The sequence below is a fragment of the Dreissena polymorpha genome, chromosome 6 (genome assembly GCF_020536995.1).
Source record: "Dreissena polymorpha isolate Duluth1 chromosome 6, UMN_Dpol_1.0, whole genome shotgun sequence".
In the NCBI taxonomy this organism is placed as follows: domain Eukaryota; kingdom Metazoa; phylum Mollusca; class Bivalvia; order Myida; family Dreissenidae; genus Dreissena; species Dreissena polymorpha.
In genome coordinates, this window is record NC_068360.1 from 5375889 (window position 1) to 5403660 (window position 27772).

Consider the following 27772-nt stretch of genomic DNA (forward strand, 5'->3'; position numbering starts at 1 on the left):
TTATTTACTCATGTTTTTATAATGAAACTTCCTAAATTGCAGTGAATGAGGTTTTATGACTTCCAAAAATAGCGGTCATGGAAGTTTAAAGATATCCAAAATTGCATGCAAGGAAGTTCTTCAACTTCGAAATTGCAGCCATAGAAGTTCTATCACTACAAAAATTGCAGTCATTGAAGTTCGCTTTCTTCTAAACGTGCTTTTATGGAATTTCTAGGACTTCAAACAGAAGAGTCATGCAAGTCTAAGAACTTGTAAATTGCAGTTATGGAGATTGCAAAAGATAAATGTAAGTCTTAATGTACATAATACCTCAACTGAATGATTCTGCATGTTAAACAGTATTGAAAGAAGAATAAAAATTCACATTTTTACATGTATTATTGCTTCAATTTTTCAATACATGATTTGTATGCGAGCTATGCCTTTGAAACTTCCAAACATTATGAATATGAGATAAACTTTCAAAATCTGCTGCGACCAGGCAGATTAGATAAAAAACATATTAAATAAAAGACATGAATATAAATATTCGATTCATGGTCACATTCCAAATTCTCTGAAATTTCAAAATATGTTGACAGTCATAAAGACAGATTCACCATTATTTAGATGCATTGAACCTGTTCTAAAATGCAATTTACAGTATTAACTTAAAGGGTCCAATATTCTTTATATTTACAAATGTTGAATAGCTTAACCCTTTACCCTTATCAACACACTTTAATGGGTTTGCAGTCACTAATAAAAACTAATTAAGTTTAAAATCTTCTTTACTAGAATCAAGTTTTAAAGGCTTCATTTCCAACCCTTTGATACTGATAAGCAGCATAAAACCTGAACAGACTGCGAGTTCCTCGCAGGCTGTTCTGGTTTTAGGGTGGTTGCATATAGCCATTTTCACCTTGCTTCTGATGGGGAAAGGTTTAAGGTTTATTGAGTCAAGATTCACAGAAGCAGCTGAGATTGCGTCAATTCAGCATTGGAGCCAGCCTCTTCAAAAGATGGATCAATTTTATCTCCAGTCTGGGTGTTAAGTGTCAGCTCTGAGTTCAGATCCAAACTCTCGGTGTCTTCAACATACACTGATGGCAACATCACTGAACAATATTCAGTGTTTAACTCCAGAGATTGCATAACTGTACCACCACTTTCAACAGCAGCTATTGTCTCTGGGTTGTTTTCTAAGCTAGCATTATTTTTGTCATTGAAATCACTTCCAAAAAATTCAGTTTTGCTTATTTCTAAACAACTATTGTCATTACCATGCTGCTCAACGATAGCATTGACATTGGAAAACTCTGATGAATTCAGTTCAGTGTCATTAAATTCTTCTTTAATTTGGATGTCAGAATTCTCAGTAAAACCATGGCACTCAGCAACCTTCATATCCATTTTCACTCTCTTGTCAATATGTGGATGGCAAAAAGCATTGTTGCAGGAGACATCATACTTTAATCCATTTCCATCAAAACTGTTTGCTTCAAAATATCTGGTACCTTCATCTGAACATTCTAATAAATTCCTCTTTCGTTTGACATATTTCTCTCTGTTTACAGCATCACCTTTATTAGATGGAAAATCCTTACCTACAGATATTTTAGTTACATTATCTGAACACTTTCGTTTGGCCACACCACTTTTAGAAACATAATCGGAACCATATTCATCAGAACAAGATGACCGTAATTGTTCAACGTCCACCAATTCAGGAGACAATCTGTTTTGGATTTGTTTTAAATATGAGGTCCGGTGTAATTCATCGCTAGACACACCCCAATGTGACTCAACCTGAATGATACTTTGACACTATTTTATTGCACGATGGTTGCTTGAAATTTCAGCTGCTTTCTGGTCAAAATATTCAGTTGCAGAATCTGAAATATAAAGCAGTCATTTAAATTAATGCGGACTTGTCTTAAAAGAATTTATCAGAATCAGCAGTGTTTTTTTCCACTGTTTTGGGAATTTGGCCGGGTCCGTTTTGATTGGGAAAATTCGCAGCGTTTTGACTAAATTTGGGAAATTTGGGAAATTAGTGTTGTTATTGTTTTGCTAAAAAATGCTTCAAACTTGAAGATACAAGTGTGTCAAGTATTATATTTACTAAGGTTCAACTTATATTGATGGGAGAGAAACAAAATATTGAGACCAAACTAATTTTTTTTTGGAAACCTTCCATTGGGAATTTTTAGCTCCAATTAGGGAAAAATATATACTTTTCCCATAGGGAATGGGTCCGGTTACCGGACCCTATTTTGAATGAAAAAAACAACACTGGAATGTTGAATATTAAGCTTGGCTATTAACATTCATGATAAGCACACACTAATACTATATACAGGGTATCTATATGATAGACTTTACTCTCTATTGTTTTTGCTTTTTTCATTACATGAAATGCTCTTTTAACCCTTTACCACTTAGATACATATTTTGACACATTTGTTGTCCCTCAGGAAGTTATTTATAATTAAAAACCTTTCTCACTAGATTCAAGTTTTAAAGGCTTCATTTCCAACCCGTAGATACCAATGAGATTAGAAGCAAACAGCATACAATCTGAACAGACTGCGAGAAAATCGCAGGCTATTCTGTTTTCTTCTGGGTTTGCACATAGCCATTTTTACATTGCTTCTGAGTGGGAAAGGGGTAGTTACAGGTGCAGCATTTTCTGAGGGAGGCTTGCTAATGACATTATGTGACACAAAACAACTATGAGGTCACAACCATAAAAATGACTTACTAGCAGGATGCCAATCAGTCGTATGTTGAGAAAATTGTAAAAGTTGTTTGCAATTCTTACAAAAGCTGCACCATGCACATGTCTGACCTTTATTCTTCAGTGTGACCTTTGACCTTTATTCTTCACTCTTCAGTGTGACCTTTGACCTGTATTCTTCTATGTTACCTTTGCCTATCAGTCAATTAACTGTTTTCCACTCAGAAGCAAAGTGGAAATGGCTATATGCAAACAGCATAAAACCAGAACAGCCTGCAAGTGACTTGCAGTCTGTTCGGGTTTGATGCTGTTTGCTGCTCTTCAGTAGTTAAGGGTTGGAAATGAAGCCTTTAAAAATTGAATCTAGTAAGAAAGGTCTTTATTTAAATTTAACTTTCTATGGGACTAAAAACGAGTCAAAATACGCATCTAAGTGGTAAGGGTTAACTTGCGTGTGACATGCCTTTTTCACATGGTAAACATTTGTTGTAAACAAGAGATATTTTTAAAACATGTTACCCACCGACCTACAACTAATGAAATTCAAATGTCCCACCTGCAGAAATAAGCAAGCAATAAAAATAACAACCATGTATATGGCTTATGAAACTGGCTATGTTTGATAAACAACATCTTTACCACTTAGATACGTATATTGACGCATTTGTGGTCCCTTAGAAAGTTACATTTAATTCAATTCTCTTCTTACTGGATTCAAGTTGTATAGGCTTTATTCAAACCGTTGGATACTGATGAGCAGCAAACAGCATAAAACCTGAACAGACTGTGAGTAACTCGCAGGCTGTTCTGTTTTTTTTGCTGGTTGCAAAAGCAATTTTCACTTCTCTCCTTATGGGGAAAAGGGTTAAACAAGATGAAATGCTTTAAGCATTCACAGCTGTTAGTACCGTCATCATTGCAATTATCCAGGCAGTGAGTTATGTCCAGATGATGTTTTCTCAAATTGAAAATCTGCTTAAAGGATATTTTCAAAGGTATTATCAGCACTTCAAATAACTTCTTTAAATGACTATCATATTCATTTTTTCAAGTTACAAGCCCTTCTTTCCTCCTAAGTAATGATCATACCAAGTTATAGGTTAAAAAGTTTCCCTAGATGTCACATGGAAACGAATGGTCAAAGTGATCTAAGTGCACCGACTGACCCATCAACCAATATTTGCAAAGCAATAGCATTGGGAAAATGTTCTGAACAAAGTTGATTAAGATTCAGCAATAAATGGGGTTGTAGAGTTTTCACAAGGTATATCTTGATGAGGGACGACACTTAACAGACAAAAAGTGAACAGAAAAGCACACCAGGTGAGCTTAACAAGTGTTACTAGAAAAAAACTAGAGCTTAACAGCCAGATAATATATTTTTAAGATAAATTTAGTTCTGTAAACTTTCAATGGCAAAAGGTAATATGTTGCTGAAAATCTGTTAATTACAAAATAATATTCTATACTGTTTTAAACTAATGAATGTAAAGTAGTCAATAAGCTTGTTTAACTTTCCACTATCCCTTTATGCAGCACCGTGTGCACTGTTAATACTAAGACACTGTATATTTTGCATTCCTTGGATATAAAAATATTGCTCATTAAATGCACAAAATAATTAAGACCATTACCTTCACCAGCATGAAAAAACTGTGTCAGAGATGACTGTCTGGTGGCAGTGAACAGCTGTTTTGGAGGGGGGGAGTTTTGTGTCATCTGATACGGTGTTCCAGACACAGACGTGGCGCGGGGTCGACCTATGGCTGCCTGACGCTTGATTCTTTTCTTGGGCTCAATCTAAAAGGATATTGGTAAATACTTTAATAATATAAACCATTTTGCATCTTGCACTATGCTTTTACGAAATGAAATCCATTACTTTACAATCCTTGGAGAGATTGGCTTAAATATAATTGGCACAAAAAGACTTTTTTTTCAAGATGAATTTAGGGCATTTTCAGCAGATTGTACATTTGACAGTGTACGTTTTGGGACAAGCTGGGCAAAATTTGCAATCTTCATTGTAAGGCATGTCATACCAGTCATTGTTCTGCTGCTATCACAGGGCTCGTATTGGACCTGTTGACCTGTTCCCAATTTTAAATGGGCATATTTTGACCAAATTCTCTCACACAAAAATCCTTATAGTAAATAATCAGTACTTATTTAAAATTTGATTTTTCAAAGTTCATGTTAATATTTGTTTTTTTATTGTTTAAAAGTTGATTTTCAGTAATTTTCAGACTGTTTCAAAATTCTCTTATTTTACAATTGTTTACAAAAAAGTGCCTTCTTTTGCCTGCTTCGCATTCAATCTAAATTTTAATTTACCAGTTGATTAATCAATGTGATTTGATAAGAACATTGCCTTATGCGCACACATTTATTTTCAAGATTTATGTATTACTTGTTCTTGTGCATTAATTATTTGGTCAAATGTTATGCAGGTTATTATCATGAATAAATTATAATCTAATTATGGTTCAGATTGACCACTTATTAAATATTCACCGGGTATTTTGCTATTTAAAATATTAACCTGGTATTGTGCAACCATTTCAGATATAATCCGTCTCCCTCCTGGTCACTAGGAGTTGCAACTCCTTAAGGCTTTTTTCATGTTAACTTGCCGCTTGAAATCCAGCGGTGACTTTATTTGTTAATATGAGCCACATACAATGTTTTCTGGCAGAAAGTAACACAAAAATATCACAAATATGTCTCTTAGGCTCAAATTAAAACAACTTACTGGTTAGCAAGTATTTGTCGGACAGCAGTATTTACCTGACGTTCTATTTATTTCGTGTATTGTAACGCTGCAACGCATTTGCTTCGTTAGATACTTACAGATGTTTGTTTTCCTGAAGTTGACAGCAAAAAAGTCATGAAATGCTTGTATTAAAGTTAAAGGGATCTTTTCACGGTTTGGTAAATTGACAAAATTGAAAAAAGTTGTTTCAGATTCACAATTTGTGAGGAAACAGTATTACTGAACATTTACCATAGTCCAATATAGCCATTATATGTATCTTTTGACGATTTGAAAACCTAAAAATTATAAAGCGTTGCAACGCGAAACGATTGAATAATTTGGTGAGTTCTGTTGTTGTCGTTTAAATTTACGAAACTACGAAGATTGCTTATATAAGGTATTAAATACTTATTCTGTGTATACTCGGCAGAATAGCCGAGAGGGCTAATGCGTATTTTACTTCAGACTAACTCCAGGACTCCGGGGGTCACTGGTTCGAGCCCTGGTACCCGCTACTTTTTTTTCCTTGTTTTAATTTTATTCTTGATTTTTTACTGGAGCTTTTAAGATCCAATGTTTACATTTATTAATATAAAGCATTTAATGACAAACTTCAAAATATGCAAAAATCTGTGAAAAGGCCCCTTTAAACAATTGTGATGTTTTCAAATTTCCTCGGTATGTAATGCGACCTCCTGGCGGGGGATATTAATAGCACGCGCATGCTCAAGAGAAATCCCTTACTGAAACACGAACTGTGTGCTTGTGATTTTCATGCTTGTACTGTATATGAACAGGTCTCAATACTTGTATTACAAACTCTCGTATTTTACCAAACCTTCTTTGTTTGACACGCACACATTTTTTAAATTATATATTTTTTTCATTCAAATTACACACAATTTTCTATATACATTTATCTGAATTGCTCACACAGTGTACTAAGTAAACAATTATATATAATAGAAACAAATCTCATTTAAAATTATAAATTCACTGTTTGGATTTACTCCCTTGAAAAATAATATTCTTCTTTCCACAAATATCTATAAATAAACATGCTTATTTATAGATATTTGTTCGAACTGATGTTGGAAACAAATTATTAATCTATTTACACACTCAGAAAGCGACATATTTCACTATCAAATTAATGTATTTACGTCATTTTAATGTTAATATTAAGAAAAGTTTCATTTCAACTTTTGTTTGTTTCAAAATGCTCAATTTATATAAATGTCTGGTAAATACTTCTGTAAAGTGGAAAACTACCTCCCTTTAATGACCCCATATACAGCCCTCGTACATACGCATGTGCACATCAAAAAATGTTTTGTTTACATTCGCTTGTAGATAAAGGACCCAGGATATTTCAGTATTTTTTATAAAATATTTCGTTTTAATTTGAAAGTTATTAAATCAAAACCCTATATTTTGTCCGACAAATGCTCGCTAACTAGTACGTGATCTGGTGTGCTTGCAGAATAATTATATGAATACAAGTTTCAAACATGTCAGCAGTTTATAAAATGGGTAATATTTAAAATTAAACAATGCAATTTGTGTTCCGAATTTGAAAATATGTTAAAAATAGATGTTTGAAATACGAAATTAAAATGTGATATATCAACTCCTCCAAAAGATAGATCATGTCGCTAATCAATGTGAAACATGTTGTCCATGGGATTGAAAGATCAATTTAAAACTTTCACTTTCTGTTTGACAATGTTTTTTTAATAAGTTTCTATTTTGAGCATTTTTCCACAAAAGACACATGAATTGATGTTGATGGTAAAAGGTATTGTGTTTGTTACAAGGTATTAGATTGATTGATCTTGATTTTATACACAACAATGGGACATCTTTTTATCTATATGGGAATTTTTAAAAGTTTTATATTAACGTTTAAGAACTTTGAGCTGTACATATGTAGATCGAGTTATGGAGGTTTCGTAAGTAACAAGTTCGGTAAATTTGATTTATATAGTAAATGCCGCGGAGGTTTCGGTAAATTGGTATAAATAGGGATTATTGCACCTTTAGTCGATAAGCGTGTACACTAATTGAGTTGTTTGGCACTAATTAAATTATCTGATTAAAATGTACGGAGTTGATGTTATCAATTTAGAGATGTTTGCAAAGTGTTAATATTATTTACCCAGGCTTGCAACCTATTACCAGTAATATTCTAATCAAGGGAGGTAATTTATATATTAAATGTTTATCTTTAGGTCCTGATTTTTTTGTTATTATATATGTTTTTATACAATTAATTGGAAAAACTTTAATAAAAGTGTATCAGATCAGATAAAAATAATAATAATTTCTATCAAACATATTTGTTTCTTATATGAATAAATTTTTCGCTTCTTTTTCCTACAAGCAGGTCAGCACATAAGGTAGTCGTGAAGACTCGTAAATAAAATTTTATGAAAAAAAAGACCTTTAAATAAACTCTGACATCCACACACACTTTTTAATACAAAAGTTTACATTGCCGTAAATCCCATTGTTCCAATTAATACAGTAGCCAGGTGCCTGTGTATTTAGCTGATAAGATAGTGATCACCACAGCAGGTTGCTAATACACAGTGTATTCATTCGGGTCTGCTGGCGTTATGTTAGATGTCATTTTTATCGGTTTTTAATTATGTGTAATTTAGTTCGCATCTCTTCGCTTAACTCAAAGTTCAATGGCACGCGCACTATTAAAAAACATAACGTGTATCATTATATTTCTTTTTATAAATTACGTCCATGTATTATATGTTATATATTGTTTTTTTCTTGTATTTTTCTCAACCTGAAAAAAATAATAAAACATTGTTATATATTAAGCGCATTCGGAATGTGACCTTTAATTTGAAGCAATCCACAATTTTTGTAGCGGCCAAGCGCAGTATTCTGTGCTCGGCCGCTGATGGTGTATTGTAATATGTAATATGAAATTCAACATTTGGCTCTTACAAGAGGTGGCCTCCACGTGGCAAGAGCTGGGCAACATATTCATTATGTTGGCAAATTACCTCATGTATACACTGTAACTCCAATATAGCGCGGTCAATGGGGTCCAAGCCGCGAAACAGCGTTATAACGGATCCGCGTTATAGGTTTTGAGCTCATTTACTGCAGGGCGCTATAAAAAAAAAACAGGTATAGAATAGCCTATGATATAGGTCATGTATATTGCCATGCTGTGTTGACGCAAACACATGCATATAAACCGAATCGTATCGATAACAGTATACATACCGCTTTTCTTATGTGCACATTTATCCGATAATGCAATATAATTGCAACATCACTTAAAAAATAATAATCTTGAATATTAATGACGATATATCATATGTTTAAGAAATTTGTAGACACAACCGTACGCATATATGCCATTTTCAGAAGTGTTAAGAGTACAGTGCATTATGGGGCAGAGCTTTCATTGGACGAGCAACTTTAAATTTAGATTGAATGCAATACGACTCATGTACAAAAATTGTTTTATTGCGTCATACGCATGCAAAAAACGTGTTTCCCGGGGACTTTCTGATACCGCGCGAAAATGAAAGTCAAACTCTGTTAACAATTACCGGTACACTGCGTTCCCATGTAAATAAATCGTCTGCATTATTTAATTTCTTATACACGAACTGAAAGATTAAATGACATAATACTAGAATGATAATGAAATGACAGAAAAAGTTGTTTTATACAGTAGGCAATATACAGTACACTCCACGCGTTTTCCCCAAAAAACGCGCTCCCTCCGCGGGTTTTTTTCTGCTAGTGAGTGTTCACGCGGCGTTGAGACAGCGAGGTGAACTCGATAAAACGCTCGGCGTTACGCCGCGTTCGCTAATTCCCGCGGCATGTATTACTTTAGCCTAGTCGGTAAATGCAGACAATTTCCGTTCCTATCAGTGACCGCCGCGCAACGCCGCGTTAGCAGTGTGCTACTGGGCATGCCAAAAAATAAAAACATTGTTTTAATAAATTGTTTAAATACTGTAGTACATGAATAAAAAAGAAAATGGTATAGAAAATTAATACGTATAAAAATTATGTTTTTAATTCACAGGTACGTCTACAATATGAATGAATACAAGAGTTCCGCGGTCGGAGATGACCGCATTGAAGCCGGATTTTTGATTTAAATGACAGGAAAGTACCTTTCGTGTTTTTGTCAATGCAATACTTAAATTACTGAAATATTGTTCAAAGGTCAAAATGAAATGTAAGTACTTTTCAAGGCATGAGCAAACCTTGTGCTATGTTTTGAATGCATGCATATACATGAACAACAATAACATTTAAGGTCACAAATATGAACTTGAATTGACAATTAGGAAAGTTTGATCTCAATTTTTTTATTAGCAAATTAGTAACATATTGTTTGAAGTTTCCATCAATTTCATTATCAAATGTAAGAAAATAAACTTAGATGAAATAATACTATTTATTGTTTTGCTTTCACATACCTACACAGAAATCCAGACAGCCTTATGATCACTCCAAAAGGTTTCTATCACACCAGTTCTAGCAGATAGATTGGACACATAAATATGATCCAAGCTTGAATGATAGTCTGTGGTTTCACTTGGCGGGGTAGCCTTCAGTCCATTTTTACATTCAAGGTCACAGTGACCTTGACCTTAGAATGAATGACCTTGAAATGACCAGTGGTCATCTAAGTGTGCTTGCAAACCTTCATGTCAAGTTTGAAGACTCTATGTCCAAGCATACCAAAGTTATAACAATTTTAACATTTTAACATTTAAGGTCACAGTGACCTTTACCTTCAAATGAATGACATTGAAATGACCAGTGGTCATCTTCTAGTACTGGCCAATCTTTATTTCAAGTTTGAAGACTCTAGGTACAAGCATACCAAAGTTATAACATGAAATAAGAACTTTAACATTTTTACATTCAAGGTCACAGTGACCTTGACCTTCAAATGAATGACCTTGAAATGTCCAGTGGTTACTTACTAGTTCTGGCCAACCTTCATGTCAAGTTTCAAGACTCTAGGTCCAAGCATACCAAAGTTATAACAACTTTAACATTTTTACATTCAAGGTCACAGTGACCTTGACCTTCAAATGAATGACCTTGAAATGTCCAGTGGTTACTTACTAGTTCTGGCCAACCTTCATGTCAAGTTTCAAGACTCTAGGTCCAAGCATACCAAAGTTATAACAACTTTAACATTTTTACATTCAAGGTCACAGTGACCTTGACCTTCAAATGAATGACCTTGAAATGTCCAGTGGTTACTTACTAGTTCTGGCCAACCTTCATGTCAAGTTTCAAGACTCTAGGTCCAAGCATACCAAAGTTATAACAACTTTAACATTTTTATATTGAAGGTCACAGTGACCTTCACCTTCAAATGAATGACCTTGAAATGACCAGTGGTCATCTGTTAATCCTGGCCAACCTTCATGTCAAGTTTGAAGACTCTAGGTCCAAGCATACCAAAGTTATACCATGAAATAAGAACTTTAACATTTTTACATTCAAGGTCACAGTGACCTTGACCTTCAAATGAATGACCTTGAAATGACCAGTGGTTACTAACTAGTTATGGCCAACCTTCATGTCAAGTTTCAAGACTCTAGGTCCAAGCATACCAAAGTTATAACAACTTTAACATTTTTTATATTGAAGGTCACAGTGACCTTGACCTTCAAATGAATGACCTTGAAATGACCAGTGGTCATCTGTTAATCCTGGCCAACCTTCATGTCAAGTTTGAAGACTCTAGGTCCAAGCATACCAAAGTTATACCATGAAATAAGAACTTTAACATTTTCGAGCACGCCGCCACCCCGCCCGCCCGCCCGCCCGCCCGCCCCCCGCCCGCCCGACAACATCAATCTATAAGCCGAGATTTTTTCGAAAAAAATCCGGCTAATAAGACATTTGACAAATTAATATTTAAATCATAACACATATAAGACAAGAATAAATGTTCCGTAAAATTTCCAAATGAGAATAATAATTAGTAATCCGAAACACACTACGATTTTTATTGTTAACACGACGTTTACAAATGCTTCCAATATACAGTCATCATGTATATTTCCCGACAAAAGCGCGCGAAAATTATGCTGCAATGTACAAGGTATACTCTTGCAAAGCGTGCGTGCATTGATTTTTTTGATACAAACTTTATAGCGCAGAGAACATTGAATTTTGTTGATTTCGGTTAAAAGTTTCTTTGGTATTTTTTAACAAAATTATATCGCGACTAAGTTGATATTTCCTCCAAAATAATTTCAAATCATACACGCCAAATCTTTATCGTTACGGTATTTTAGTAGAGTAATTATTTTAACAGTAATTGTACTGTAAATTGATTAAAGAAGACATCTGGGCGGAACTGTATTTTAAGTGTTTGACGTTATGAAAACACGCAAAGCTTGTCTACTGACCTATTGTGTAGACTGCTGTCTGCGGTGTTTTGACAAAAGGGATTAACATGTGTGAATGTCACTGCCGATTTGGTCCATAATTACTGGTAAACATTGTTTTGAATGTTGACGCAACAAGAATACAACTGTGAATATTAAATGCAACTATCAACTCAATAGTTACATGTAACACCTTCTTTTGACAATCAATGGAATAACCTAACTTCAAAGAGAAAATAAATGCAATAGCGAGCAGAGAATTGACTTTGTTCCGACAATTAAAACCATTCCTTATGCATTCGTTGAACGTGTTTACTTGAGTAAGTTATGCCTTTAGACAGGAAGCGGCTTTTCTTTGATTACGTCAAACTGTCAATTCACACAGATTTGCGAGATTTTTAGGGTCCTTGGTCATTTGTTTACATGTTCAGTATAGAAAATCACCTGCTAACATGAAAACTTTGGATTAAATTATCAAAATAAAAACAATGTTGCAAACTGTGTTTATATTAATTGGTAATTATTAGTTAAAAGACGACGTTTTGTTTGTTGTTAATCAACAAATTTCTATACAACAACAACTACTTCTACACCCACGTCGGGATCGATCTATCTTGGTTGTTTTTTTTAATTGTAAATATTATACTACATGTACATGTATGTACTTGTAATAAATGTAATTTTATTTGAAAATCAGGAAGTCAAACAAAATTAAATTGATCGTTATCTCGTAAAACGCGGAGTTTCCCCGGCGTTGCCAACGTCGAGGGCCGCCGCGTCGGCTTATCAGTTTTGCCGATCGTTAACCACCGCATCCAAAATCATGCAAACGCCGCGTCTGGCGGGATTTTCTTAATCTCCCTCCAGGTCAATCACCGCGGAGTATGGAGGGAAATTGGGGAAAACGCGTGGAGTGTACTGTATTTCACAGCCGCTCATTTAATATAGTCAAACTGCAACCATATCAAAGTAAGAATGTTTCAATCGTTTTGAATTACTTTAATTGTATAACTATCCCGCTTGCACTTAACTTATGGAAATTAGCGCATTGAACCGCTCTGATGAGGAATACATGTAATAAACACTGACACGCGAGTTTTTCACACCTTTATTGACATTACACAACAGAATAACACCAATTAGCTGTCGGTGTTGTTTAACCTCGAGGCGATTATAATTGGTTCAACGGACGGTTGAATAAAGCAATCAACATGTGATTGCCGCCATTGTTTGCATAATACGGATTTGAATCAGAAATCAAATGGGAGGTTGGAGAAAAAATGGGATCCAAGCATCCTCCGCGTTATATTGGATTCAGCGTTATAACGGAGCGCGTTATATTGGAGTTACAGTGTATTGAGAAATTGAGTGCTTTTCTGTGGTCTAAAATACTATTGTGCTTTATATTTAAACTGAAATCAATATCAAACTAATTATTTCATAAATTGTTTATGTTTTTTGTGTGTTATGTTTTTTTAATAAATCATGTCTACAATATTTTACAAGAACCTTTTCAATAGCATTAAACTTAATTGAAGATCTTACATTGATTCCGTCTTAAATCATCATTTATTATTACTATTATGTTATTTAAATAAAAGCACCAATTATTAAAAAAAATAGTATTGAGTTATTTAAATCGTAAATTTACTTTCAATAGAGTTACATTTTAAATACAATCTACATTTTTTGGTTTGGTACCTACAATTTCTTAAAAGAATTCGTTTTTAAATGATGTTATTGTAAGCCAATAATAGGTGTCATTGACACCTCATTGTAGGTATACCACCTCTATAAAAAAACAATTTACCGAAACCTCCGCGGCATTTGCTATATAAATCCAATTTACCGAACTTGTTATTTACCGAATCCTCCAGCACCCTGTAGATCTACTCATAAAAGCTCAAAGCACAAAAGTAGGACTACCATTTCAGATACTAGCAATAACCACTGATTTTGAAAATTGACATAAACCCAGTAAAATTATACATTTTCTGATAGATATTAGTAAACCATTTCCAAATATGTATGGTTTTTCTATCTTACATTGTCTATAGTAATGTTAGTGAATGCGGAAACATTGAAAAATCCCATGTGTCAAAATTGTCATTTTTCATTTTTTCAAAATAGTCAACCTGGGTGTATAATTTGTTTAAAATAATGATTTAAGAACACATTTTTTATCCAAACTTTCAATAATTCATTACAGATACATTTCAGCTATGTTAGATGTCCTTGCAAGTGGATGGTCCGGCAGGATTCTGGTCTGAAACACGTTACCCCCCCACCAACCCAGGACCCAAAAATTCCTGAAATAGACAATAAAAAGTTGATTTTTCTAAATTGCAAATGTGCATGTGATTCAATATCACAGTTGAAATAATGTACAACAAAACAAGAATAAATGTTGAAAAAACAAAAACTTATTTGGTTAGTATTTAAAAAAAAAACATTATCCAAAACATGTACAACTGCCCACCCAATACAAATGTGATACAACCTGGTATTTAAGAACATTTTCTAAGTAATATTATTTCTCTTAAACAAAATTTTATTTATGAACTAGCAGTTAAATTGAACAGGAAAAACACTTACGGTTGAATATGCAGCCAGTAATCTGAATTCTTATCCAAAATTCTGATATGTCGGTTGATTAGGAATGGCAGCACCAGGAATTCTGAAAGATCGACAATGCATTGCTAAATTAAATCTTATATACTTTTGTAAGATGAAACAGAAACACTATTTGTTAGAATAGTTTAACACACACCTATTCAAAAAAAGATAAACATATAATAAAATAATTAAAAAAATATTATAATAATTACTGTAAGAAGTTTCGAACTCATAATAGGCGAATGTATGTAACAGCTCAATATCTTTAAACAACTTCTTGGATTTAGTAAATCATTGTCGATACATTAATTAAGAGCTTGTTTTCTTCATGAAAGGAACTCCAAAGATGCTGAAATATAATAGTGCACTGCATGCAAATATTAATTAAGTGATACTGACAAACTGAAAGAACAGAACATTTAACCGCAAATGTTTTCTACAAGCTTTTACTGATTCAATGTTTCTTTTTTCAAAGTTTGCTAAAAAATCATGCTGAAATCAAAATTAGCCAATTGTAAGGGCATTTAATATTTCATCCATTTAAGTCATCTTTTTAATGTAGCGCCATATGATGAAATAACTGGAATTCCTTTGCCAACTGAAGTAATTTCCAATTTAATTTTAATAGTAATATAATAATTAATAATAAGATGCAGTCACACATACTGTTTGTCGAAAAGGCTGTTAAACAACTGATCTTTCACTGGAATATTCCTGTCAACCAAAAGGTGAAGGTGGTTGTGTCTCGTCAAGAGTCCGATATCTATGCAAATGAACAGACACATACATATTTTTGTCATCATACTTACAAAGTACATTTTCAACAATAATATTATTTCTTACAGTAGGGGCATGTGTATATTCTGTATTATTAAATAATTAAGTTTAAATTTAGGATATAATTGTTAACCATCAAATTCAATGTCTTCAACATGCAACTGCTTAAAATGTTACTTACCACAATGTAACTGTGCTCATGTATTTGTGAAATCCCATCATAATCACTGTCCAATAGATCTTTGTCAGTCATGTTCTCTATAAAATAAAAAGTAAATAAAATAGAATTTCAATACCGTTATGCACAAAACCTGCGACACATAATAACCGAGTCTTAGCAATGCATCCTCAATTTTGCAAAGGTTAATTCTAGAACCTAACCTTTATATATAATAATATCCATTTATTTTTTGTATATTAATCATGTAAATGAAATTAGAACTGAAATTAATTATAGCAGTTTTAACACGTTAACAAAACTAATAATGAGATGGTGTGTGAATTATAATGCTCCCTAAATGTATAATCAACTTAAAACTAATAACGTAACTTAGCTTTTAAGTTTATGATTATGATCAATCACAGAAGTTACATTTTACATTTGTTACAAATGAAGACAAGTCCGGTACGACATGGCGCGGGTACGATCTGGAACAGATTTTCTTTGACATAATTAACACAATAATTTAGGTGATTTAAGTGAATTCATACCTGCATCGATACCAGATGAGACGATTTCTCTTCCTGCCAAACAAATACTGTGTTTATCGTACCGATATCCGTAAAACTGCTCAAAAGATCGCTCCCGAATTCACCGTAACAACAATGTAATAATTCCGCGTAAAGGGGAGTAACTCTACTGCACAGGAATAGTGGTGTTGGAAATAAATAAATATATATTATTTCACGCGCATATACCTGATTCAAATGGTTAGAATTTATTAAAAAACACAATAATTGATTTATTAAAAGCTAAATTTCAAGTGAATCTGCCTTCTTTCTGCAAAATATTGGCCTTCGAATTTTTTACTTTCACTTTTGAGCAATGATTTTTTATTTTCCGGTCATGGCAAGGTCAGATACTGCTTATTTGGACATATCTCCTCCCACATATGCAAATTTTTCATTTGGATTACTTCTTTCATGCTCGTAGTGAAGCGTTAAAAACACCCCACATTTTTCGGTCAACTTTTTGCCTGAACACCGATTGCGCAATAATTTGCATAGCAGGTGCGTGGTTGTTGCTACAGATACCATATCGGCCACCAATTATTCTTGTTTCTCAATCTGGAACAAGATCTTCATGTACGACTTGGGAATTGACAATTACCTTTATTTTATTTCGCGTTGAAAGCCATCCAGTTTCTTGGCCAACCATTTCAAATATTCGCAACAAGTTTCGTCAATAAATGTTGGTTGTTATCTCAATCAATAGTTGTCATGTCGAACTTGTAACAAAGGGAAGTAACTTTGTTCAATTCAAATGTAAAATAAGATCAATTAAGGTCAAATATGCTGTTACATTTAGTGCTGTACACTATTATTTACATATTTTTAGTAAGTTTTAGTTATGATATGGCGATACCAATTTCGTATCAACTGGTTAAATATCAAACAATAAACTCCGCGCAGCGGGTAGCAGGCTTTTTCGGGCCCAAGCTTTTTCGGCCCAGTCAAAATAATCAGGTCGATTCGGCCCCAAACATATTCGGCCCAATTACAGTATTGACCAGGCATATTCGGCCTATTTTTAATTACACATTTTCTTTAATAAATTGATAACAGCGGTTTATGTTTGTCGGTTTGTTTGTTGAAGGTTGCTTTTGATTATAATTGATGAAAGGTGTTAATGATGGATATATTGAATACAATGACTAGCTAAGTTTGACAGTCAATTTATGTCCCTATAAAAGGTTGATAACATAATAAAGTAGCAAAATCCATAATGATTTGCAAATTATTATTTTATTTCATTGTCAGTTCAAATTTTGTGGACACACAGTTTTGTCTCAAGAATTAATTATTGTTTTATTTAAGATTATTTTAATATAATAATATCTAAGTATAAATGTGTATCCGGTGACACATCATACATGTATTTAACGGTCATTATAAAAAACCTGAAAGGTGATGTACAATAGCTTCAATTGATAATGAATGATGGGGTAGAAGTCAATAAACAACATCTTCTGCTTTGTGCTATATATCCACTATTTTATGCTAGAAGCTTTATAATTATTGTAAGCTTTAAATTGCTGAAATAAATGTTGTTGTATGTGTCTAAGAGTACCAAATTTGTTGGTCCAACGCCATACACATATAAACCTCCTAATAAAAATTACACTGGCTAGACTACAATAATCAGTTGTTTTCTGTTGTTTTATAAAATTTATACATGCAAAAAACTTGTGGAAAATTAATTGAAATAAAACAATGAGAGAGAGTGAGGGAGGACGGGAATAAAATGAATACTACTGGTACAAGTGTTGATAATAGTGATGTTTATCTTGCTCCATTAGGACATCAGAAATGTTTTCCTGTCATGTGTCTGTGACCTTGTGGTCTAGATTAAAGACTAGCTATGGTTGGTCTATGCGATAGAAATACTTTCTATTCCTTTTCAATAAATACCGATATTTATGGTTCTAAAAATGAAAAATATATGTTTTATTTAAAGTTAAAAGAATGTCACTTTTGTGGTTAAATTCTTCTTTTCTCATTAGGGGAAAAGAATTCAGGACAGCCTTTCAAAAACTGAAGACTCTTCCTGCAGTGTTTAATGGTATCCCATTAATATCATACATGAACTACCATTCTGATGAAGGAGCTGCCAAATATTTTGGAGAATGTGATGACCTTAAGAAAGACCCCAACGATTATTCACTTTCACTCCTGTTTACGCATTTGTTCTTTATATGCCAGGCAGCAGCATATCTGAAGCATTTGTTTGGATGTGGTGATGTAACAACATATTGATATGCAGTTATGTTTTCAAGACAAGATAATGTTGTTTTTAAAACAACAGTTGAAGGATTACACATTCAAATTTCCAGAGTAAGATTTGTTCTTACATCATCTGTTGCTGGAATCATCAGCCGCATGAGGTTTGATCTCCCGAGTGTGAAGAGGATAATACATGCAAGACCAGCTAGTAACCTGTCCCAGTACCTCCAGGATATAGGTCGAGAGCAGGTCGAAGAGTTCAAAACAGTACAGCAATACTACAATACAATGAGACTTTAAACCCATATATGTTTGTTCCATTGCATCATTATTTGAAAAGCTCGAGTCTGTTTCCTGGGTAGTTTTAGACCAGTACTTGTTGTGTCTGGGGGAGATCTAAAAAACAAACGCTTCCCCGTGACCTCCCAGTCGCAAGGTGGACACCATATCCACTACAACACAGCCTTGAAATTCTTATTAAGCTAGACTGACACAAGAAAGGGGTGTAATTGTAGCTCAAACATTACGTACCCTGCTGCCCTTGTTGTGTCTGTCCATTGCCTGATGTCCTGGTCTCACATCTCTGTCACTCGTGATTTCGAGTAGTTTTTTTCTTCTAGTACTGTTCATGGTGTGTTCCAGCATATCCCCAGCCTCACCCAGTAGCCGCAGTTTGGATGATGACGACATTGTAAGTCCCATGCGGTTGAATAGTGTTAGTGCCTGCACATAGTCAAATGTTGAAATGATCAACATATTTAGGACTGGGTAAGATTTCTTTTTACAGAACACACTTTATGACTTTAAGTGTTCATTTTGTTTTCATCTTAAACCCTAAGAATTCTAATTGGTTTATGCACAAGAAAGTGATAAATATGACTATGATAAACAATGCTTTCAATAACAGATAATAACAGTAATAGCCATTATTGAGTAAGGTTCCAAATGGCAAAACATACCATTTCCCATATCATGTTCTGAAATTTCCAAAAGAATTTTGAATTCAGATTGTTTTGAAAATATATAAAAGAAGTCCTGTTAAGTTTGAATAGCACTATTTTGGTCAGAATTTGCATTAAAACATAATTTGGACTACGTTTTCATAATACGTAAACAACAAATTTAGTTCCTAACTTCAAGGGTCATATTCCTTTAGTGGGACCAGACTAGGGCCACCGTTTCCTATATTATCGTAGCTGCAATGAGGCCCCATATAATTATACATTTCCACCAGCTTTCATTCTTTAAAATTAGTGTATGCTTACCCGGTATTTAACCCCAAAATAACTCCTTGTCTTTAAAAAATTGCTTTTGCCAACACTAGAGCTTAAGTGTGTTTTTTCCCACTATTTTAGGAATGGCGCTGGGTCTCTTAGTATTGCGAAAAATAGCATTGTTTTAACTAAAATTGGGAAACTAGTGTTGTTGATAATTTTTTGCTAAAAATACTTTAAAATGTATACTAAACGTGATTTCAATATTATATATTTACTTAGGTTCAACTTGTAGCACTGGATTGTTTATTAATTAAATGTTTAAACATATTTTTTTTATGTTTTTTTGTGTGGAAACTTTAAATTGGAAATTTTTAGGGTCCTATTTGGGAAAAAATCATTCCGAATGTGTTTCCCTACCGGACCCGAATTTGAATGGAAACAAGAGCTGTCACCATAGGATGACATATGCCCCCTATAAACGCTTTGATAGAAGTTATGAGCATTTTTCTAAACCTAAACGGGGACCCTAAATTTAAGGTCAAGGTCACAGAGGTCAAAATTTTTGTGTGTATGGAAAGGCCTTGTCCATATAAACATGCATACCAAATATGAAGGTTATATCTCAAGGGACAGAAGTTATGAGCATTTTTCGAAATCTAAACGCAAAGTGTGACGGACAGACGGACGGACTGACAGACAGACGGACAGTGCAATCACTATATGCCCTCCTTCGGGGGCATAAAAAATACTAAGCTTACTGCGTCATCCAAGTGCCCTTTAATGGATACAACTGTTGTGAGTCTGTGCCACGCTGACAACTTCTCATTCCTGGCATTCATGAGGATGGCATAGGCAGACACAATTGGGGCAATCTTATTGGCTGATGGGGTATTGCCCGCTATTGCCATCGTGCAGAACAGGTCAAGGACAAACGGAAGGCTAAAAGATAACAGCATGCATGTCAATTAACCCTTTACCCCTTAGATACATATTTTGACACATTTGTAGTTCCTTAGAAAGTTAAATTAAATAAAAGCCTTTTCTTACTAGATATAAGTTTTTAAGGCTTCATTTTCAACTTTTAGATACTGATGAGCAGCAAACAGCATAAAACCTGAACAGACTGCGCGTTACTTTGCTCTTTTTAAAACAAAACATATAAAAGGAAAAAAGAAACAGGAAGCAATAATAAATCAATTCACTGTCTTCTGACAGAGAAATAAATTGAAAAATAAAAATAATTTGTGTCTGTATTCATCACACAAAAGTGGAAATGATGACTCAATAAGAGAAAGTGGATAAGCGTTCTTTCTTATCAAAAACTTACAAAATACATGTGTATAGTGTAATGTTAACAAACATCATGGGGGACTTTGCAATATAGAAGTAAAAACCTTTTTAAAGAGGCCTATCAACAGCATTTACACTCTATCAAGATATTATTTTTAAGTTTAATGTTTAAATTATGAGAACCGAATCCACTTTGTTGAATGAAAATTTCCTAAGCAAAAGAAGGGTTGACTTAAAACTGATGAAGAAAAGTGTGCTTTTAATTTTAATTAATACAAATTTTACTATAGTTCTATACACTGGAAAAGTGCTCAGGGAACAAACTTTAAAGTTTATCCTATTTTTATTTTTATAGATTGCTTATTATATAAAGTATACTAAAAGGTAAGTCTTTTATACCTTTCTGATATTTCCTGTAATATTTCTGGAATAATGTTTTCACCATTTTGCAGCAACTGTGAAACACTTTTCTTTTTCAAAAGAATGCTGTTTAATGCAGCATCTCTTGATGCTAGTCCTCCACAGACATTGTTGATCTGTTCCAAGAATCTTGCTTGAACTCGTTTTGATAATGTCTACATAAAACCAAAAGGCAAAGTAACAAAAACAGTTTTATTTACATGTACTCTGTAAATTTTACAGAAAAGCTTTTGTTGTGGAACAGGAACAATTATCTGCTTTATTTCATAGCTGGTACTTGAAAGAATATGTACAAATTATCAGGGATTATTTTACCTTTCCTTTGAGGAATTAACACCAGTTCAAATCATTTGTAACAAGAGATGTGTTTTTCAGAATCACAATGCCCCCTACTGTGCTGCTTTGAAGCAATATATTTGACCTATGACCTTGACCTTTCACCACTCAAAATGTGCAGCTCCATAAGATACACAGGGCTTTCCTTTGACCCGAGCTCCCGGGTTTTGACGCTTGAAAATTAAAGAATACCCTAGTTTGACTCTTGAGAAAATTACGTCATGCGTCACATTTGACCCAGGGGAATGTACCGACTTGCGTCAAAGAGATCAAAAGTTATTAAGAGTAATCGATAATTGGCTTGGGGCGGAGTATCTTTTGGTAGACGCTAACCTATATCGCCCGTTTGAAGCACAAGTCCGCCCAGTAGGCGGAATTTTGCCCATTGAGAAATCTAATAATGACCAATTAAAACACTGCTGGTTCGATGACGCGTGTATCAACGTTCCATTATTTATCTGAGCGTTTGTTATCAGCTGTTTGCAGAAACGACATGTATTCAACCCACCAAAACAGAATGGACTCACCCGCGTCAGTTTTAATAATATCCAATATATAATTATAACATCCCTATCCACAATATTTTGAGAAATACTTCCACAATATGTCAGAATGTATTTCCAATGCTGAATACAGTGTACCCAACCCTGTTTTATTCCATGTTTGCTTTGTTCAAAGACGCGCGAAAGTTATGCTGGCATATGTACTGTCTACAAACTAAATTTACACGCTTTGCATCAGAGTTGCTAATAATAACCATAGAACTGGTATAACTGACCGTGTGGCAAAGTGACAAATTTGGATGCTGCATCTGCTAATTGATTACAACATAGGTGTAATAGTTGACCATTTGAGACGGCATAGAAAATCGGCGTGTTTGTCGCACGTCCTCAGTAAAGATGGCACATGAAATAATTAAATCCGGATTTGAGCCGTCCAGGGTCGATTTTGAGATGATAGGAAATCCAATTAGTTAGTTTAAGGAGGTATTTTGATGGTAAACGGCTGGCACTGACATGAGAAGTAACTGACGAAACATCTTTTTGTTTTGTTTTAAAACATCTTCGCTACTTTCCCAAAACCGTACCATTCTACGAACATTGCTATAGTTGTCCGCCAACTATAAATTATCTATTAGCAAAGTAAAGCACTGCAATATCATACTTAAAACAATATGTCAACCGAATTATATATTAATTGCGTATTTGCTAGGTTACTTATTACTGGCTTTCATTTTCTGCAGACAAACAAAACACATATTTTATTTCATTCGCAAACGACGTATCTCTACCCGATTTCGGATACGGTATGGTTCGTCGATTTTAATTTATTTCCAACGGTCTTTATAACATTTTTTATAGAATGACAAATACACATGCGGTGTTACGGATGGTCTGATTGATAAAATTTTGCATTGTACTCGCAAGAAATTGCACATAGAAAGAAAATAAAGAATAACAATAAGCAAGGGCTGGAGGGGCTTTGCCCTCTATTCCCTTTATCCTACGGTCTCTGAATCTCTGCTTAATTTTCCGTATTTCGAATTTGGGACAATTGACACCCCTGATATATATTACATGTATGTCACTACAAGTGCGAGTGTATTTTTCACAATGTTGGTCACAATGTATGTTTGCATTATCTCTTTCATTGACTGGAATATATTAAGAAATAAATGTTTAGATATTTGTAAATTTGTTGCTTTATATATATATATATATATATATATATATATATCTCAGTAATTCGCTTTAAGTACAAAAGATCATTGACTTTCCTGCGTTATTATTATGACTCATACAAATTTGATTTTGACTCTTGAAAATTTGGTCCCAAGAGTCATTGACTCTTGAGATTGGAGGTCTAAGGAAAGCCCTGAATTATTACACATGAACGCATGCATGCCAAATATCAAGTTGCTATCTTCAATATGGCAAAAGTTATGGGCAATGTTAAAGTTTTCGGACAGACGCACAGACTGACAGATAGTTCAACTGCTATATGCCATCCTACCGGGGGCATAAAAATAGCATTGTCCTACTGCTATTTTAAGCCCATGTTTTCATTCTACATGTACCTTAATTTAAAACAAAATAAAAAAACAAGAGATGTGTTCATCAGAAACACAATGCCCCCTATTGCGCCGCTTTGAAATAAAATTTCTATTTATCATTTGGCAAGTATAGAAATCATCTCCCTTTAAAGCTTATTACTTCCCTTGGATTTTGTCCAATCCAACCAGGGGGGGGGGTGTCTGTAGACAGTCAAAATGATCAAGTCAGACATCACTGACAACCAATGCTTGTGGTTTGTCAAAGAGATCATAGCCAGAGTTCATCATGTACCTATAGACATAAGTCCAGAGGTATGTAATGAACCTTACCATTCACAAATTAGTACAGTAAAGAAATGATAATTATATCATTTAAAAAACACCTTTGACAAATCATTCATTTGAGTTATAAATAATCAAAATAAAAAATCTGTACAGTAACTGTGAAAAGAAGTTAAATTCTTGGTAAGGAAATATATAATATGAGATTTATAATTATATAAATTACTTCCCTTGAAAATAATTGTCTCTAACAAATCTCTATTTTTAGTAGCAAATAATTAAAAGCCACTCTCTATTTTAAGTAGCAAATAATTAAAAGCCACTACCGTGACTGTAGATTCACCACTCAATGTGCAGCTCCATGAGATACACATGCATGCCAAATATCAAGTTGCTATGTTCAATATTGTATAATTATCTCCCTTTAAAGCTTATTACTTCCCTTTGATTTGTATTTTTTACCTTAGACCTTGAAGGATGACCTTGACTTTGACCTTTTACCACGATTTGTTTGTCAGAAACACAATGCCGCCTACTGCGCCACTTTGATTTATTTAAAAAAAAAAATTGGCAGGTCAGATAATTATGTCCATTTAAAGCTTATTACTTCCCTTGGATTTGTTTTTTCAATCCCTAGACCTGGAAGGCTGATGTTCACCTTGAAATTTTACCACTCAAAATGTGCAGCTCCATGAGATACACATGCATGCCAAATATCAAGCTGCTATCTTCAATATTTAAAAAGTAATGGCCAATGTTAAAGTTTTTTTTTCGGACGGCCGGACAGACTGACATACTGACTGACGGACAGTTCAACTGCTATATGCCACCCTACCGGGGGCATAACAATATGCCCAGTGACTTTGAAACAAAACAAAATAATACTTAATACAATAATACTGAAAGAATTTGTATTCATTTTCATACATGTAACTTACATTTTTAATACCAGCATTATTGGATAAGTAGCTTTGATTTAATGCCATGAGTGGAATGAATATTAAGCCTCACATGATAAAGTTCATCCCTATCCAATACTAATTTTTTATTCATTTTAAATCATGATCTCATAAATCCTGAGGACTTTTGTTAAGGGTTTGCCACAAAGTTCCAATACTGCATTCCAGGATGTTTAAAAACTTTCAATATTCAACACTTCCAAGTGGCAGCTCAGTAAGTTCATGGGCACACATTATCAAGGGCGTGCCACAGGGCTCTATACTCGGTCCTCTCCTATTTAATGTCTTTATAAATGATATATTTTACTTCATTCATAAGGGTACACTCTATAACTATGCTGACGACAACACATTATCGTACTGTACCTCAAATTTTGATGAGTTAGTAAATGTTCTACAAGAAGAGAGCAATATTCTAATAGACTGGTTTACTTTTAATTGTATGCAAGCCAATCTCGACAAGTTTCAAGCAATCGCTGTAGGAAAAAGAACTTCTTCAAGAAATCCCTCTTTTGATATAAGAAATGCTAACATAAAATGTGATGATGTAGTCAAACTCCTTGGTATAAACCTGGACTCCAACTTAAATTTTAATATTCATATTAGTAGTATATGCAGTAATGCAGCTCAGCAACTTAATATCTTGAAGAGAATAGGGAAAAACCTCTGTCGCTTAAGTAGACTGACCATTTTTCATTAATTTATTTTATCAAATTTTAGTTTTTGCCCTTTAACTTGGCATTTCTGCGGTAAAAGTAATACAGATAAAATTGAAAAAATACAGGAAAGAGCACTCCGTTTTGTATATGATGATTATTGTAGTTCATATGATCAATTACTTAGTAAAGCAAATCTACCTAGCCTGTATATCAGAAGAATCAGATCTATGGCACTTGAAACTTTCAAAATTATAAATAACATGGCACCACCTGTTTTAAATGACTTAGTGTTTAAACGTGACTCTTGTTACCATTTCAGGTACACCAACTTATTAGAGATTCCCCAGGTTAAGTCATCAAAGTACGGTAGTAGCAGTTTCCGGTATGCGGCTCCAGTTCTGTGGAATTCCTTTCCAGAAAGCTTCAGAAAAGCGAGCAATTTTAATCAATTTAAGAGCTTAATTGTGCACTGGAATGGTAAAGAATGTAAATGCTCAGCATGCAATGTCACATAGGCTCGCATAGCTGGCACACAGATCTGGAGCGGCATGCCACACTGCTTCCTTTGTTTTGTTCTTAGGCTGCTTGTGCTGTCCTTATTTCTGCTTTTGTATTTTATTTTTGCTTTTGTACTTTATGTTGCTTTAATATATTAGTTTGCCTGTGCCTGCTCATAGTTGTGTTGCTCATAGTTGTGTTGCTTTTCGCTATGTTACTAGTTTTATTGTGAGAAAGCTGCTGATCAGTTCACCTCAAATCTGATTTGAGATGATATTCGTTCTTAGATAAGTTTTATCCGGTCGCACTTTTGTGTTTTTTTTTGTGTTCAGTTTTTTATTTCCTTTTCTCTTATTGCAGTTTTTAGTCCTATCCACAGGAATAGATCAGCAGCTTCCTACACAGCTTTTAAACTCTCATATTGTTTTATTTGTGGTTGCAAATGTACGTTTATTTTTGCTTTATATTGCCTTTGGTTTCCATCGATGCTTTATTACTACCTGGTCATTATAAATAACTTCTTGCACTGACTCTGCTGCTGGTCCAGCTAATCTACATCCTTACATTGATTTGTTTGTTTTAAACATATTTTACCCCGTGCGTGCCACGATGATGATAATATCATGCCTTAAATTGCCCCTCCTAGTGCAATACCAGCAGGAAAGTAAGGAATATGTCTACCGTAGTTTAATATGTGTTGTATGCCTTAAATTGTATCGACTGTTTGTGTATCTGTATTTCTTATAATTATGTATTTGTATTTTAATACCCTAGTAATTGTCTTTCTTTTAACTAGCTTCTTTACTCTTGTTTTACTGTTTACATTTGTTGTATAGTGGGTTCAAAAGCTTCACAGCTTATGTTATTTGTTATTGTCTTGCCGACTCAAAATAAAATTTATTTGATTTTATTTGGAAAATACACAACATTAAGCTCAATTTATAACATATTTATTTATCAGATAAAATGGTACAAATTATAAATGATGAAGCAAATTATTATCAGTACAAACCTTATTATTGGCGACAATATCAACTATTTCGTCCACTATTCCACAATTTCCAGTGCTCCCACTTATATCATGCAAATGCTGCTTGATAATGTCCACAGCAGTGTTTGTAAGAATTGCATGACTGTCTTGTGGTTTAATAGCAGTGTTACTAAAAACTGTTGTGTAGTCATGATCTGATCCAATGGCTGTGTCCTTACAGTCATGATCACTTTTGAGTACAGCATGACCACCACTTACCGGTACTTCAACTACTTCTGGAGAGTCCTTACAAATAGAAGTACCGGGTCTGGCCGTGTCAACAAGTGAGCGCCTTGCAGTTGTTTGACTAGGAGAATGTTTACTATGCTTCACAGTTGCAGATACTTTGGGGGTTGTGGGCGAGACTATGCCACGCTTAACTCGAGTCGAGTCTGGTAATTGTATGCCATCACTCAAAACAAGCTCAAGTTTTTGAACAATTTCATAAGCAGATTGAATTTTCCCGTCACACGCTCTACAAACACCTAGTTCAATTTGTGCCTCTTTATTTGCTGTTACAAAATCCATAAATGGATGACCTAATAAATAAGAAATTTTTTTATTATAATACGATTCCTTTTTTCCGGTTAAACTAAAAACTCTTTTATTTTCACAAAGGAAACAATTCTCAGGCACTTTCTTCATTGTCGTATATTGGACGAGTTGTAACAAAGGGGAGTAACTTTTCTCAATTTGAATGTCGTAAAGTAAACACATACAAATAAAGAAAAGACTTAGATCTATATTATTTTTCGTGGTTTACGCTTTATTTACAATCTTTCACTTTGCATTTTTCGCTGATCAT

General features: G+C 34.0%; 2 protein-coding genes and 1 long non-coding RNA gene across 4 annotated transcripts in view; 1 reads left to right on the forward strand and 2 right to left on the reverse strand.

The window, feature by feature from the left end:
- Positions 1–365: 365 nt before the first annotated feature.
- LOC127836178 (uncharacterized) lies at positions 366–27632 on the reverse strand. Of its 2 annotated transcripts, XM_052362659.1 has the most exons (7): positions 26950–27632; positions 21130–21305; positions 20199–20379; positions 18755–18946; positions 18352–18501; positions 4357–4522; positions 366–1877 (listed from the first exon to the last, which is right to left on the reverse strand). In XM_052362659.1, exons 1-7 carry the CDS (start codon positions 27610–27612, stop codon positions 1810–1812), a joined length of 1596 nt encoding a protein of 531 aa, XP_052218619.1. In that variant the 5' UTR covers positions 27613–27632; the 3' UTR covers positions 366–1809. The 2 variants fall into 2 exon arrangements, with proteins under 2 accessions (XP_052218619.1, XP_052218620.1); XM_052362660.1 differs by lacking the exon at positions 18352–18501 and having other exon boundaries at positions 367–1877.
- LOC127836186 (uncharacterized) lies at positions 13946–16522 on the reverse strand. Its single transcript, XR_008028642.1, has 5 exons — positions 15992–16522; positions 15462–15538; positions 15170–15266; positions 14483–14564; positions 13946–14196 (listed from the first exon to the last, which is right to left on the reverse strand). It is a non-coding gene; the product is annotated as an uncharacterized LOC127836186 (long non-coding RNA).
- Positions 18726–27772, forward strand: part of LOC127836179 (integral membrane protein GPR180-like) — a 30679-nt gene continuing 21632 nt past the window's right edge. The window contains exons 1-2 of the mRNA XM_052362662.1: positions 18726–18991; positions 25759–25786. The gene's annotated coding sequence lies outside the window, so the exon portion shown is untranslated. The remainder of the gene's footprint in view (positions 18992–25758; positions 25787–27772) is intronic.

What these genes read in the sequence shown, in the direction of transcription:
- LOC127836178 (XM_052362659.1), bottom strand. Translation starts at nt 27,612, where the DNA reads ATGAAGAAAGTGCCTGAGAATTGTTTCCTTTGTGAAAATAAAAGAGTT. An exon ending in TTACAGGAAATATCAGAAAG is followed by an intron (nt 20,380 to 21,129) that starts GTATAAAAGACT and finishes GTTATCTTTTAG; the next exon opens with CCTTCCGTTTGTCCTTGACC. An exon ending in GTTTTTTCATGCTGGTGAAG is followed by an intron (nt 1,878 to 4,356) that starts GTAATGGTCTTA and finishes TTTATATTTCAG; the next exon opens with ATTCTGCAACTGAATATTTT.